This window comes from Schistocerca americana, chromosome 8, assembly GCF_021461395.2.
Source record: "Schistocerca americana isolate TAMUIC-IGC-003095 chromosome 8, iqSchAmer2.1, whole genome shotgun sequence".
Taxonomy (NCBI): domain Eukaryota; kingdom Metazoa; phylum Arthropoda; class Insecta; order Orthoptera; family Acrididae; genus Schistocerca; species Schistocerca americana.
In genome coordinates, this window is record NC_060126.1 from 506,374,194 (window position 1) to 506,387,424 (window position 13,231).

Consider the following 13,231-nt stretch of genomic DNA (forward strand, 5'->3'; position numbering starts at 1 on the left):
CAAGGTGTTCCTCAAGGCTCAATCCTTGGGCAATTTTTATTCGTGTTCTACATAAATGACTTTCCTCTCAATATAAATACTCATCTAACTTTGTTTGCAGATGATACTTCTGCCCTAATTGAAAATGAAAATTCCGACAATATCCCACAGAGTGTCATGAATATGTTAAGTAACTTGGAACCATGATTCAATCTAAATGGCTTAAGGCTAAATGTTTCAAAAACCCACATGACAAGTTTTAAAGCCAAACAGTCAAAAACTCAAGAAATCTGTATTATTTACAATAATCAGAAAATGGAAGAATGTGACTGAGTCAGGTTCTTCGGAATAAACTTAGACAGAAATTTGAGTTGGAATTTATATATAGAATATCTAGCGAATAAATTAAACAGTCTTGCATTTGCAATGGATATTTCAGCCAGTGCCACTCATATGGACAAAAGGAGAATAGCATACTATAGTTAATTTGAATCTTTTATTAGATATGGCGTAATTTTGGGGGGAAGCTTGGGAAACACTACACGAATTTTAAAGTTGCAAAAAAGAATCATTCATAAAATGTACGCCGCACAGCCGAGGGCATTATGTCAACAATTATTTAAAGACCTAAAAATAGTAACTGTCCCCTCTTTATACATCTCTTAGATGATTCTTTTCCTACACAGCAGAGCTGATATATTTTTAAAAAAAATTTTTTTGGAACGCTCATACAGTACAAGACACAAAGAAAACTTTATGCTCCCATCACATCGCTTATAATTGTGTGCTCAGACTCCTCAGTACCGGCATGAAAACTCATAACATAAAAGGGTGTGACATAATGAATATAGAGAGAAATATTTTAAAAAGCGGGTTATGTGTTTTTCTAGTCGAAAGATGTTACTACTCACAAGGGAACCTCCCCATCGCACCCCCTTCAGATTTAGTTATAAGTTGGCACAGTGGATAGGCCTTGAAAAACTGAACATAGATCAATTGAGAAAACAGGAAGAAGTTGTGTGGAACTGTGAAAAAATAAGCAAAATATACAAACTGAGTAGTTCATGGGAAGATATGCAACATCAAGGATAGGGTGAGCCAGGAGCGCCGTGGTCCCGTGGTTAGCGTGAGCAGCTGCAGAACGAAAGGTCTGTGGTTCAAATCTTCCATCGAGTGAAAACTTTAATTTCTTATTTTCAGTTTATGTTACAAACTCTTATGTTTTCATCACCTTTTTTGGAGTGATTATCACATCCACAAGAAAACCTAAATCGGGCAAGGTAGAAGAATCTTTTTACCCATTCGCCAAGTGTACAAGTTAGGTGGGTCGACAATGCACATGCCGTCACCAGTGTCGTATAGAATATATCAGATGTGTTTTCCTGTGGAGGAATCGGTTGACCTATGACCTTGCGATCAAATGTTTTCGGTTCCGATTGGAGAGGCACGTCCTTTCGTCTACTAATCGCACGGTTTTGCGATGTGGTCGCAAAACACAGACACTAAACTTATTACAGTGAACAGAGACGTCAATGAACGAACGGACAGATAATAACTATCCAAAAATAAAGAAAGTAAAATTTTCACTCGTGGGAAGACTTGAACCTAGGACCTCTTCTTCTGCAGCTGCACACGCTACCACGGGACCACGGCACTGCTGAGCTCACATTCTCCTTGATGTTGCCTATGTAGCCCATGGACTACTCAGTTTGTATATTTTGCTTATTTTTTCACAGTTCCACACAACTTCTTCCTGTTTTCTCAATTGATCTGTGTTCAGTTTATCAAGGCCTATCCACTGTGCCAAGTTATAACTAAATCTGAGGGGGGTGCGATGGGGAGGTTCCCTTGTCAGTGGAAGATTTCATGAAGGATGAAGCGATACTTAAATCCCTAAAATGGAATAAAAATTTATGATTGGTATAGTGGATGTAAATATTGTTAAGTTTCACAAATTTTAAATAAGTAAATTCTTCACCAAGTAATATTGTTAAGTATGCCAAAATTTCAAATAAGCAAACTGTAACCTTGACGTGTCTCCTGCACATCAGACAGGTTCTGAAAGTCTGACGTCATGAGATGAATAAAACACATTTCACATAAACAGCTTCAGCTGTATGTGTGTATAACTATAGTATGTTATTCTCCTTTTGTTCACTCCTTTACCATTAGATCACTACCAGTTTTATGGCACCAAAAGCCACATTTTCAGGTGACTATATAACTACAACATTAGAGCTAAATACTTTATTCAAATGTTGGGTAAAAGTTCCGAACTTTTTAGCTCTAATGTTCTAGTTATATGTTCACTTGAAGATGTGGCTCTTAGAGCCAAGAAACCGGTAGTGATCTAAAAATAAAGGATTAAACACAGCTGAAGTGGTTTATTAATACCAAAGAAGAAACACTAAAATGATTGGAATGAAGTGTACTAAATGCTTGGATATGAAAATAGTAAGCATTTCAACACAACTGCACAAATTAGGTAGCAGAAACGCCATCTAGTTCAATAGTTTTGCATCTACATCTACATGATTACTGTGCCATTTAGAATTAAGTGCCTGTAAGAAGATTCATCGAACAACCTTCATGCAACTTCTCTACCATTCGACTGTTTAACAGCAGACAGAAAAAAATAAACACTTAAATCTTTCTGTGTGAGCTCTGATTTCTCTAATATCATTATAGTGACCGTTTCCCCCTATCAAAGTGTGTACCAAAAAAATATTTTCACACTCTGAGAAGAAAATTGGAGATTGAAATATCATGAGAGGGTATTGCTGCAGTTGAAAACTGCCTTTGTTTTAATAACCACCATGTCAATTCATGCACCATATCTGCAGCATTCTCTCCCCTATTTTGCAATAATACAAAACGAGCTGCCCTTTTTTGAACTTTTTCAATGTCCTCCATCAGTCCAATCTGATGCAGATCCCACTCCACATAGCAATACTCCGGAGGAGGGTGAAAAAGTGTAGTGCAAGTAGTCTCGTTAGTAGAACTGTTACGTTTTTCAAGTGTTCTGCCAATAAATCTGTCTTTGGTTTGCTTCCCCCACAATACTATCTATGGTTGTTCCATTTCAAGTAATTCGCAATTGTAATCACTAGGTATTTAGTTAAGTTTACTACCTTTAGATCTGAGTGATTTATTGTGTAGCCAAAATTTAGCAGATTCCTTTTAGTACTCATGTGGATGACTTCACACTTTTCATTACCTACAGCCACTGGCTTACACCATCCAGATATCTTGTCTAAATCTCTTTGGAATTCTTTTTGATCATCTGATGACTTTCCAAGATAGTAGCTGACAGAATCATCTGTAAACAATCTAACAGGGCTGCTCAGATTGCCTCCTAAATCGTTCATGTAGATCAAGGACAGCAGATGGCCTACAACATTTTCTTGGGGAACGCCAGATATTACTTCTGTTTTATTCGATGACTTTCTGTCAGTTATTACAAACTGTGACCTCTCTGATAGGAAATCATGAATTCAGTCACACAACTAAGATGATACTACACAAGCATGCATGCAATTTTATTAGAAGTCGCTTGTGAGGAACAATGTCAAAAGCCTACCGGAAATCTAAAAATATGGAATCAATCTGTTGATAGTACTCATTACTTTGTGAGAATAAAAAACTAGCTGTGTTTCAGAAGAACGATATTTCCTGAATCCGCGTTGGCTCTTTGTGAATAAATAGTTTTCTTCGAAGTGATTCATAATGTTTGAGTACAGTATATGTTCCAAACTCCTACCGCAAATTGATGTCAGTGATATGGGTCTGTAATTCAGTGGATTACACTTTCTTTTCTTGAATATTTGTGCAACTAGTGCAACTTTCCAGTCTTTGGGTACAAATCTTTTGACGAGCAAATGGTTGTGTTTCATTGGTAAGTATGGAGCTAGTATATCAGCATACTCTGAAAGGAACCTGACTGGTATACACTTGACCAGAGGCCTTGCCTTAATTAAGTGTTTCAAGCTGCTTCACTACACTAGGCATATCTACTTTTACACTTATGAGTCTAAACACTATGACAACCTGCTTAATTGCTTGTTTGTCCATCTTTGGAATGAGATACATCACTGACTCTGCTTATCAGGCATCTGACACTTTGTGTGGAGGTATGTGGCATTAGATGTCTACGTGCAAGGCATGTAATTTGCATAAATAACGGGCCACCGATTTGTGTACGCTGTGATGGTGCCTGATAGTGACCCAGATGGGTTCCATAGGATTTATGTCAGACATCAACGTGAGTCCACTTAGCACGGTTCTGGCTCAGACACATGGACAATTATACCGTTGAAAGACGACTTCACCGTTGGGGAAGACATCAAGCATGAAGAAATGCAGGTGATTTGCAGCTGTCAGCACGTCTTCAGTTACTACCATACGTCCTGTGCAAGCACAAGAGAATATCTCCCATAGCATAATACTGCTCCCACAAGCCTGCGTTTGTGGCGTGCTGCACATTTCGAGCCGCCATTCACCTCGATGACGGAGTTTGTGGATATGACCAGCTACCTAGTATAGCAAAAATGTGATTCACCCAAAGAGCTAACACGTTTCCACTGATTGAAGGTCGACTTCTGATGGTCCCGTACCCACTGCATTCGTAACTGACAATGTAGTCGGACCAACACGTGAACATGTTTGGGTGGTCTGCTGCGGAGCTCCACGTTCTACAAAGGACGATGAACAGTGTGCCCTGAAAAACTTGTGCATGCACCACCAGTGTGCTCTTTTGGCAGGGTACCAGAGATCACAATCCATCCTACTTTACAGAGCAGACAAGCCTCCAAACCCCACGGTCGGGGAAGAGTCGTGGATGTCCAACCATTTAGCTCCTAGTAGCAGTTTCACTGTCCTTCTACCTCTTTCTGTAGATGCTCATGACAGCAGCATGTGAGCATTCTACCAGCTTTGCGGTTTTCGATATATTCATTCAAAGGCTCTGCATAATAATAATCTGGCCTTCGTCAAAATTGTTTTTCTCCTTGGATTTCCCCATTTGCAGCCCATATTTTCACTAGCTCCGCTTACATACCTTTGTTACAGTGTCGCATGCCAGCAATGCCACCAGGTAGCATCCAGTATTGTGTTGGGCAATGGTCATAACGTTTTGCCTCATCAGTGGAAGTTACTCATGTTGGCTGTTTTTCTTTCTTTCTTTTTCTTTTTTTTTATTCGAATTCTGGGATATTTACTTCATTTTCTTTGGTGAAGGAATTTTGGAAAACTGTGTTTAGTAACTGTGCTTTCACGGCACTGTCATCAGTAACATCACCATTGTTATCACACAATGAAGGTATTGATTGTGTCTTCCCACTGATGTACTTTACGTATGACCAGCATCTCTTGGGGTTTTCTGTCAGTTTTCGAGAAAAGAGTTTTGTCGTAGAAACTATTAAAAGTATCTCGCATTGAAGTTCACACTAAATTTTGAACTTCCATAAAACTTTGTCAATCTTGGGGATGGGAAGGTGTCAAGTGAATTTTTATCTGCTTTTTTAAACGGTAAAGATTACACTGCAGGTTTCTCATTCAGAAATCATATTGGTGCATTAGTTTTTTGCGAGAAGTGTTACGTCTCGCATAAGTGTCTACCATCACTTGTCAGATTCAAGAGCAGCACGCTCGTCGCCTTCCCAGTACGCGGTTTGCAATTCTGTGATACGGCTGCTAATGTTGGCTGGGATCCCACGACTGTCATGAAAATAGGAATAGGTGGGTTCAAGAGGACCATGCTCAGAGCCATGCACGACTTCAATGACCCCACATGACTAGTGCCCGAGGGGACAAACATACTGTACGCTCGACTGTGCAGAGTCGTACAGCCACGTCACAGAACGTGGGTTTTTTTGCAGCAAGACAACTATCCACACATACAGTGTGATGATGATTACAATGCCACAAACTGTCAGCACAGCAACCATAGCTGCAGTTTCACATGATGCAGCAGAAGGGAGATGCGCGTCAACAGTCGTCTGCCCAATGGTGACACTGGAGTGGCACAACATTGTCTTCTCAGATGAGTCTGCATAGAGCATCAGAACAGATGTATCGATGGAGAATGAACATTGAAAGACTGCATTTATCACCATCATTTGGACCAAGCATTTAGGGTTACGGTATGGGGGATAGCGAGCACAGCAATTATGGCATGTCGAGGCCAGTGGCCGTATCCTAGCTTTGCAAGAGAATGAGAGATCACACTTTCCCTGCACTGTCCTGACCTATATCGATCAGCTGGGTATTGGACTGATGCCCTGGCCAACACATTCTTCTGATCTCTTTCCCAATCCAGATGTGCTCACAGTCAGCTCAGAGACCCACCAGCCACCACATGCTGTCCTCTATGACTGACTAACTCCGGCACAGGCTCGAAGCAGCACTGAATGACGTACCCGTATTTGTCATTTGAGCCCAGTTCAACTCGATGGCCAGCCGTATCGCAGTCACTGCTGGCTGTGTCAGAGATGGTGGTCCTCTGTTCTGAATGTTGCACCCTGTATATCCCAAATCACTTACAAATTCAATCATGTGCTCTTCCCGGTGCAATAACATTACTGGCCAGCACTATATATGCTATATCAACTACTTGAGTGGAGTAGCATGTGCCCACTCACCTACACACACACACACACACACACACACACACACACACACATAAACACAGAGAGAGAGAGAGAGAGAGAGAGAGAGAGAGAGAGAGAAGGAGGAGGGGAGGAGGGGGGGGGGTAAAATATTTGTGGTAAAAGAGATACCCCTATATACCCACTAACATGAAAATCGATTCCATAGGGCCTAAAATGTATGCGACGGGTGTACCCAGCAGATTGATCCTGCTGGCTCCTATGTTATGTGGTATACCAGCTCTTGATACTACATAACCCCCCCCCCCCCCCCAACAACCCCCTGATTACAGTCTAACAACTCCACAATTAACTGTACTTGACTTTTTTATTTATTTTATTCGAATTGTTGGAAAGCGATTTGGAGGGTACGAGGACAGTACAATCTACATAACAAATGCCTTTCAGGAAGTTGATGAGATGAATCAGTCACAAAAATAGCCAGTTGTTCAAAAAGGAACACAGCTGGCCTTAGGCAGGCAGGGAAAAAGTCTGTATTAGAATGGAGCATGAGACATCACAGGACAATAGTAGAGGTATATAACAACAAGAAAAACAGTTTCAAATAGACATACATTTGTAAGATGATGGAAAACAGTAAAGACAGTTTACTCACCGTCTGCTCCGATATGTTGATGCGTACAAGGTGATGCCCGGCAAGACACGCCAGAGCAGCAACTAAAGCTGTCTTTCCAACGCCTGGACTGCCTTCCAACAGCACAGGCCGGGTCAACTGCAGGCCTCGCAGCACACGCTGTGCATTTAATAGGGTTGTTTTCGTATCAAAGGTAAATCCTTTCAGAGGATTTCGCAACGGACCTGTTGACAGAAATTATAAGAATATTACCATTACTTTCTATCAACAAAATATGCAAAGTTACACAATGAACAGTCCCACATAACTTGACACCAGATTGTTGTTCTAAAGATAAAATATACACAGCTGACACCCACAACTGGTTGCACTCTTATTGTGTTGAATGGAAGTTTGGACACATGAACCTGAACATACATTTGTCAGTTACTGTATGTCCAGCTTGAAATCAGTTGTAATAATAACTTGATGATCATGGGAGTGCAATGGTTTCTTTACTTATTTATTGTATACTGTTTCACTTTAGCATGAAAGTCTTTTACCACCTACCGAGAAATTTAAAGAATTTAAAAGATGACAAAATTAACTTATAACACAAACTGAAATAGCTTGTGCTTGACAACTCTTACTACTCCACAGAACAATTTCTGAAACACTCTCTCTCTCTCTCTCTCTCTCTCTCTCTCTCTCTCTCTCTCTCTCTCTCTTCTCTGTGTGTGTGTGTGTGTGTGTGTGTGTGTGTGTGTGTGTGTGTCACACACTGAGAAAGTGAACTATCTCCAGAAACTAGATAGTCCATATCACAGCGAGAGGTCACAATTATGATTCAGGAAACGTAAACAACTGAACCATACCTGCAGGGCAATTTCTTGCAAACACAATTCACTGACATAAATTATTTAACATAAAGTAGTTTGAACAGCCATTATACGACAAACCTCTTGGTTCAAAACCAGTAATAACTCTTTTTTGATAAATATAATAATTAACTGTGGCTAGTTGCTGTTTTTGCTTACAGTGATAATCCAATCATCATTTAATGTAATTCACAGCCTAAATAATATAATCTTGTGCACATTATGTCTCATACACAGGTAAAAACATACTCAAAATAAAACAATGTAGGAAAAGATAGATTGAACAAGTTAAGTTGCAGACAAGCACAATTAAGACACACTTACATATGAGCATTCAGCCACAGCCTTCACTAAGTAGCAGCCTATCGTTTCCTACATTGTTCAAAACATACTCGGTCAAACATTATCATAATTCTCAGTTAATAGTCCAGGTTACAATAGCTGCTGAGCATACACACCAACAGTAGTACCTTATCCTTGTTTTATCTTCAAAAGTTGCACATACATATAATTTTACTGTTTCATCTACAAAAGGAATTCTTTGTTGATCACTTATCTCCAGTCTTCCTACACTGAAATACTGCAGAATTTGGAGTTCAAAATTATCAAGATGCTAACACTTGTGGACATGTTTGACTTGTTACCATGACTCCCCTATATTAATATCATGCGGCATATATGTCGAATAAAATATCACTGAGTAATATAATTATAGCCAACAGCCCTACCGCAGTGGTAACGCCATTTCCCGTCAGATCACTGAAGTTAAGTGCTGTCGGGCTGGGCTAGCACTTGGATGGTCGACTATCTGGTCTACCGAGTGCTGTTGGCAAGCGGTGAGAAGCTACTTGATTGAGAAGTAGCGGTTCTGGTCTTGTAAACTGACAAAAGAGCCAGGAGAGTGGTGTGCTGAACACATGCCCCTCGTATCTGCATTCAGAGATGCCTGTGGCCTAAGGATGACATGGCAACCGGTCAGTACCGTTAGGCCTTCACAGAACGTTCGAGCGGAGTTTAGTTTAGTTTTAGTATGATTATAACTTTCATACACATATGTGAGGCAGTGTTACACATTCAACATCCCAATAATGTTGAGAGTAGAGAAGACAAAAAAACAATATCAGCAAGACAAGTAGCAGAATGATACAACTGCTGTTTTGCTGTAGAAATCGCTTCAGCATTCACATAAAGTGATTTAATGACAAAATTCAAAAGTTCAAACCCTAATAAGAAGTTGGGTGTTTAAATCTTCCTCCCCCCTACTTATATATAAGCAAGGCAAATTGTCTTAATCAATTCCTCATGTTACTCAGTCATCTTTTTTGTGAGGAGGATGGGGAGGAGTGTCTTGTTCCAAAAGCTGGCAACTTTGCATCATACTTAGTGCTTCCAATTGCTTCTGTTTGGCAAACACATCTATGCCGCACAGCAAAGACTGGTTCATTATCTTGTACAACTGTGTTCAAACCAAATGTTTTAATTATTTTTGCAAGAAATCCATATTTGGTACACTTCATGTCAATTGACCAATTACAATTTCCAACCAGGACTCATTGATTGTTACATGCTGCTCTATGACATACCACTAAACAAGTGCAGTATTCCTTGAAATTCTCAGTTCAGTTCCCCAAAAAAGTCTTTTAGTCCACTAGAGCGGAATTATTTTATGGTTGGTAGATGACATAAAGATGAGAAATGAAATTCAAATTAATACCTATTTTCTTTTTTGTATAACTCAGAAACAGAGCAAACAGAACAGTGCATTGTGCAGATATAATGGGGGGGGGGGGGGGGGGGTGCATTGCAGTTTATACGAAAATCATCCACTCCCTACAAGTAGCCTCTTTTTTATGAATGTAGAAAATGAGTAACAACAGTGGGCTTCCCTTTTAAGTGAATAGTATCCAGCAATTTCTAGCATTTGGATGTCACAACTGAAGACGCAATGAATTCCAAGAACAAACACCATCATTACTGTAAAGGCTGTTTGGGTAGAAACAATTATCTTTAGGATTTTAATTTTAATGTGTTGAAATATTTTGGCAGTTTTGAACAGATGTTATATTTTACATTCAGCCTTAAGTTGTTTAACATATTTGTAGCATTCATTACTCCCATTAGTCAAGTAAACATCTCTAACTCCTTACAGAAATAAAAACAATGTTAAGAGTCATCAAACAAATCTGTATAGAATGTTTTGGCTGCATGTAAACCTCAAGTGACTACAGAAGTTTGTATCATTATACTGTACTTTATAACATGATGTTTACATCTCTGCCACCTATACCATACATCTCTGATTAGTAGCAGCAACTTACATCCACAAACAATTATTTGTTACATAATTTACATTACTTAAAATCATTTGATTATGAGTGTTAAGAAGTACACTACCTCATTACTATTATTATTAACAATGACACTATTACAGCAATAATACCAGTTAACTAAATGTGTTTACTGAGTGGAAGCCATTGGAAAATTACTAGGTCTTGGGTCAAACACTTCTTCTCCTCCTCCTCCTCCTCCTCCTCCTCCTCCTCCTCCTCCTCACAAAAAAGGAGAGTTTAAGAGAGAGATTCCAATGTGGCAAGTCTACTGACCTGGGGTCCTGGGTGACTTTCAAAATCTTTAAGGCTTATCCACTTTTTTCAACCACCCTTTTCTAACTTCTGTCGGAAGAATGGTCTCCTGATTCTAAAAGTTAGCAACTTTACATTTTTCTTTGTTTCCATCTGGAACTAGTGCTTACGCAAAAGATTCTTTCTATGCATGATATAAATATTTTACTTCACTGATCACTTCCAGTTATATCACACCATATTTTAGCAAAACTTGCAAAAGCAGTTATGGATCTCAATATGTTCCAATCACAAAATGAAAAATATAAAAGATTAAATGCTAAAACCCATCAAAACCAGGCAACAACTTAAACTGGAATTCACAAGCATAATTATAAAAATACTATATTTATATATACTAACCTGTCTCAATGGAGAATGGACGAATGCATAAATTTTTGCCCCGAATAATGTTAGCAGGCTGCTCAAAGCTTTCTTCTGAGATATTCACTTGTTTTGCCAAGAATTGCACAGCAGCTGATTTCAAAATGTTCAAATTTTCTTCACTGAAAAATAAGGGGTTTAATAAAAAAAAATTCTATATTGTACACACACACACACACACACACACACACACACACACACACAGAGAGAGAGAGAGAGAGAGAGAGAGAGAGAGAGAGAGAGAGAGAGAGAGAGAGAATACTGACCTTTCGTTGGAAGTGATCCCTGAACCAAAGCTATCAAGAAACGTCAGGAAAGCGCCATGTACATAAGCAAGTGCAGGAGACATCCCTTTCAGTGATGTGCATACATTGTAAAAGTTTACCCATGTGATGAGGTCACGGACATTTACACGAAACCTGTAAAAATGTCACCAAAGTTATGCTGCATTACGTAAATCATATTAACTGTTACAAAAGTAACATAAAATCTGGCTACTCTGGTGTAGCAAAACTTAATTATCAGCAAAATGTGGTGAACTGCATCACCTGACTTCAAAATATCCACAATTTTTTACCTGCAAATAAAATGCTTATTTTTTATTCAGTGAAAGGATGTCAGGTAGGTGATAAATTTATGAAATCATCATCATATTCCTCGTATATGCTCTTTACAATGAACAAAAACAATTAATGGACCATAAAACACACTGACAGATTTGGAGCGAGAGTATGCCTGGTGCTTTGCTAACCTAACCACAGTTAGTTTTATCACAAAAACTCATGCAAAGCTGAATTGGGCGAGAGTGATAACTATGTTGTTCAACCTAAGAATTATTTTTGTAGACTTAAAATTGAGCAATGCAGTGCATTGGTTACAGTACCGACTGAATCTGGACAGAACAGGGTTCAAAGCCCTCTGACTGTCCAGATTCACAACTTCTGTGCTGCTCTTAGATTAAATTAGGTGAATTCAGTGAAACTTTCTTAACAGATTCCTTGTACCATTCTCCATCATCTGAACTATACCTCCATTTCCAATGGCCTCAATAACTTTTGAATACAAGAAGATACTTTGATAGTAACTGAAAAACAGCAATTTAATTATGTAACACTAATACAACCCACTAATATCAACATCCAACAATGAAATACACTATTTGAATTTTCTATGTGATCTTGCACAATTATCTGAATGCATCTTCAGTGCAAACTCCACCAGTCAAAGATTACTTTGATACAATTAGCAAAGCAATTAAAGCATAGAATGAAACAGCAACATAATTTAACAATGAAAACAATCAATTTTTGACAGTATAATGTAATTGGATAGATAAAAAAATCTACTCACCAAGCAGCAGCAGTACACGCACATAAAAAGTTATAATTATGTAAGCTTACGGAGCCAGTGGCACCTTCTTCCGGCAGGGGGGTTGGAGGGGAAGGAACAGGGGTGAAGCAAAAGGACTGGAGAGCTCTAAGAAAAAAGGTAGATTTCAGAAAAGTCACCCAGAACTACTGCAGGTCAGGGGACACTTACCTGACAGGATGATAAGGAAAGACTGATTGTTGGCAGTCCCCAACAACCAGTCTTTACTTCTCGTCCTGTCCAGTAAGTGTCCCATGACCCGCAGTTCTGGGTAACTTTTCCATAATCTACCTCTTTTCCTAAAGCTCTCCAGTCCTTTTGCTTCACCCCTCTTCCTTCCCATTCAACGAATCAGTGAGTGGCAATAGAATTTAGTCGCACAGGATGAAATGCCGGCAAGACAGTCTTCGAAAATAGTGCACAGAGAAACCTATGTCTCGGTGAATTTTCTGTTTAAAATTACTTATATAGTTCAGATGTCAGTGGATAAAATTTCTCATCATGGCACAGAGGTGGCGATGACATAAGCAATATTTTTATTTTGGTAAAGTGATAGTGACAACAAGGAACAGGATGAGGAGAGCAATGGGTATAAGTATTATAGAGCAATTACATGAAAGTGGGAAGTATCAAGCACATGGAGAGCGAGGAGGAATGATAAGGAGATAAGCAAGACAGGGAGGCAGCCTCATGGTTTCTTGCAGAGTGTATGAAGCCTGGTCTGCAGCATAGATGCCCCACCAGACAGCAAACAAGTGTTACACTGAGCATATTGTGCTCTAG

At 39.2% G+C, this 13,231-nt stretch overlaps 1 protein-coding gene and 1 pseudogene across 1 annotated transcript in view; one reads left to right on the forward strand and one right to left on the reverse strand.

Annotated features, from left to right (window-relative positions):
* The window catches only part of LOC124545945 (midasin-like), a 202,792-nt gene that overhangs the window by 36,085 nt on the left and 153,476 nt on the right, over positions 1 to 13,231 (reverse strand). Inside the window, exons 27-29 of the mRNA XM_047124906.1 lie at positions 11,347 to 11,499; positions 11,060 to 11,202; positions 7,240 to 7,442 (exon numbers count right to left, since the gene is read on the reverse strand). Coding sequence (XP_046980862.1) covers positions 7,240 to 7,442; positions 11,060 to 11,202; positions 11,347 to 11,499 — 499 coding nt within the window. The remainder of the gene's footprint in view (positions 1 to 7,239; positions 7,443 to 11,059; positions 11,203 to 11,346; positions 11,500 to 13,231) is intronic.
* LOC124546390 lies at positions 8,790 to 8,907 on the forward strand (annotated as a pseudogene).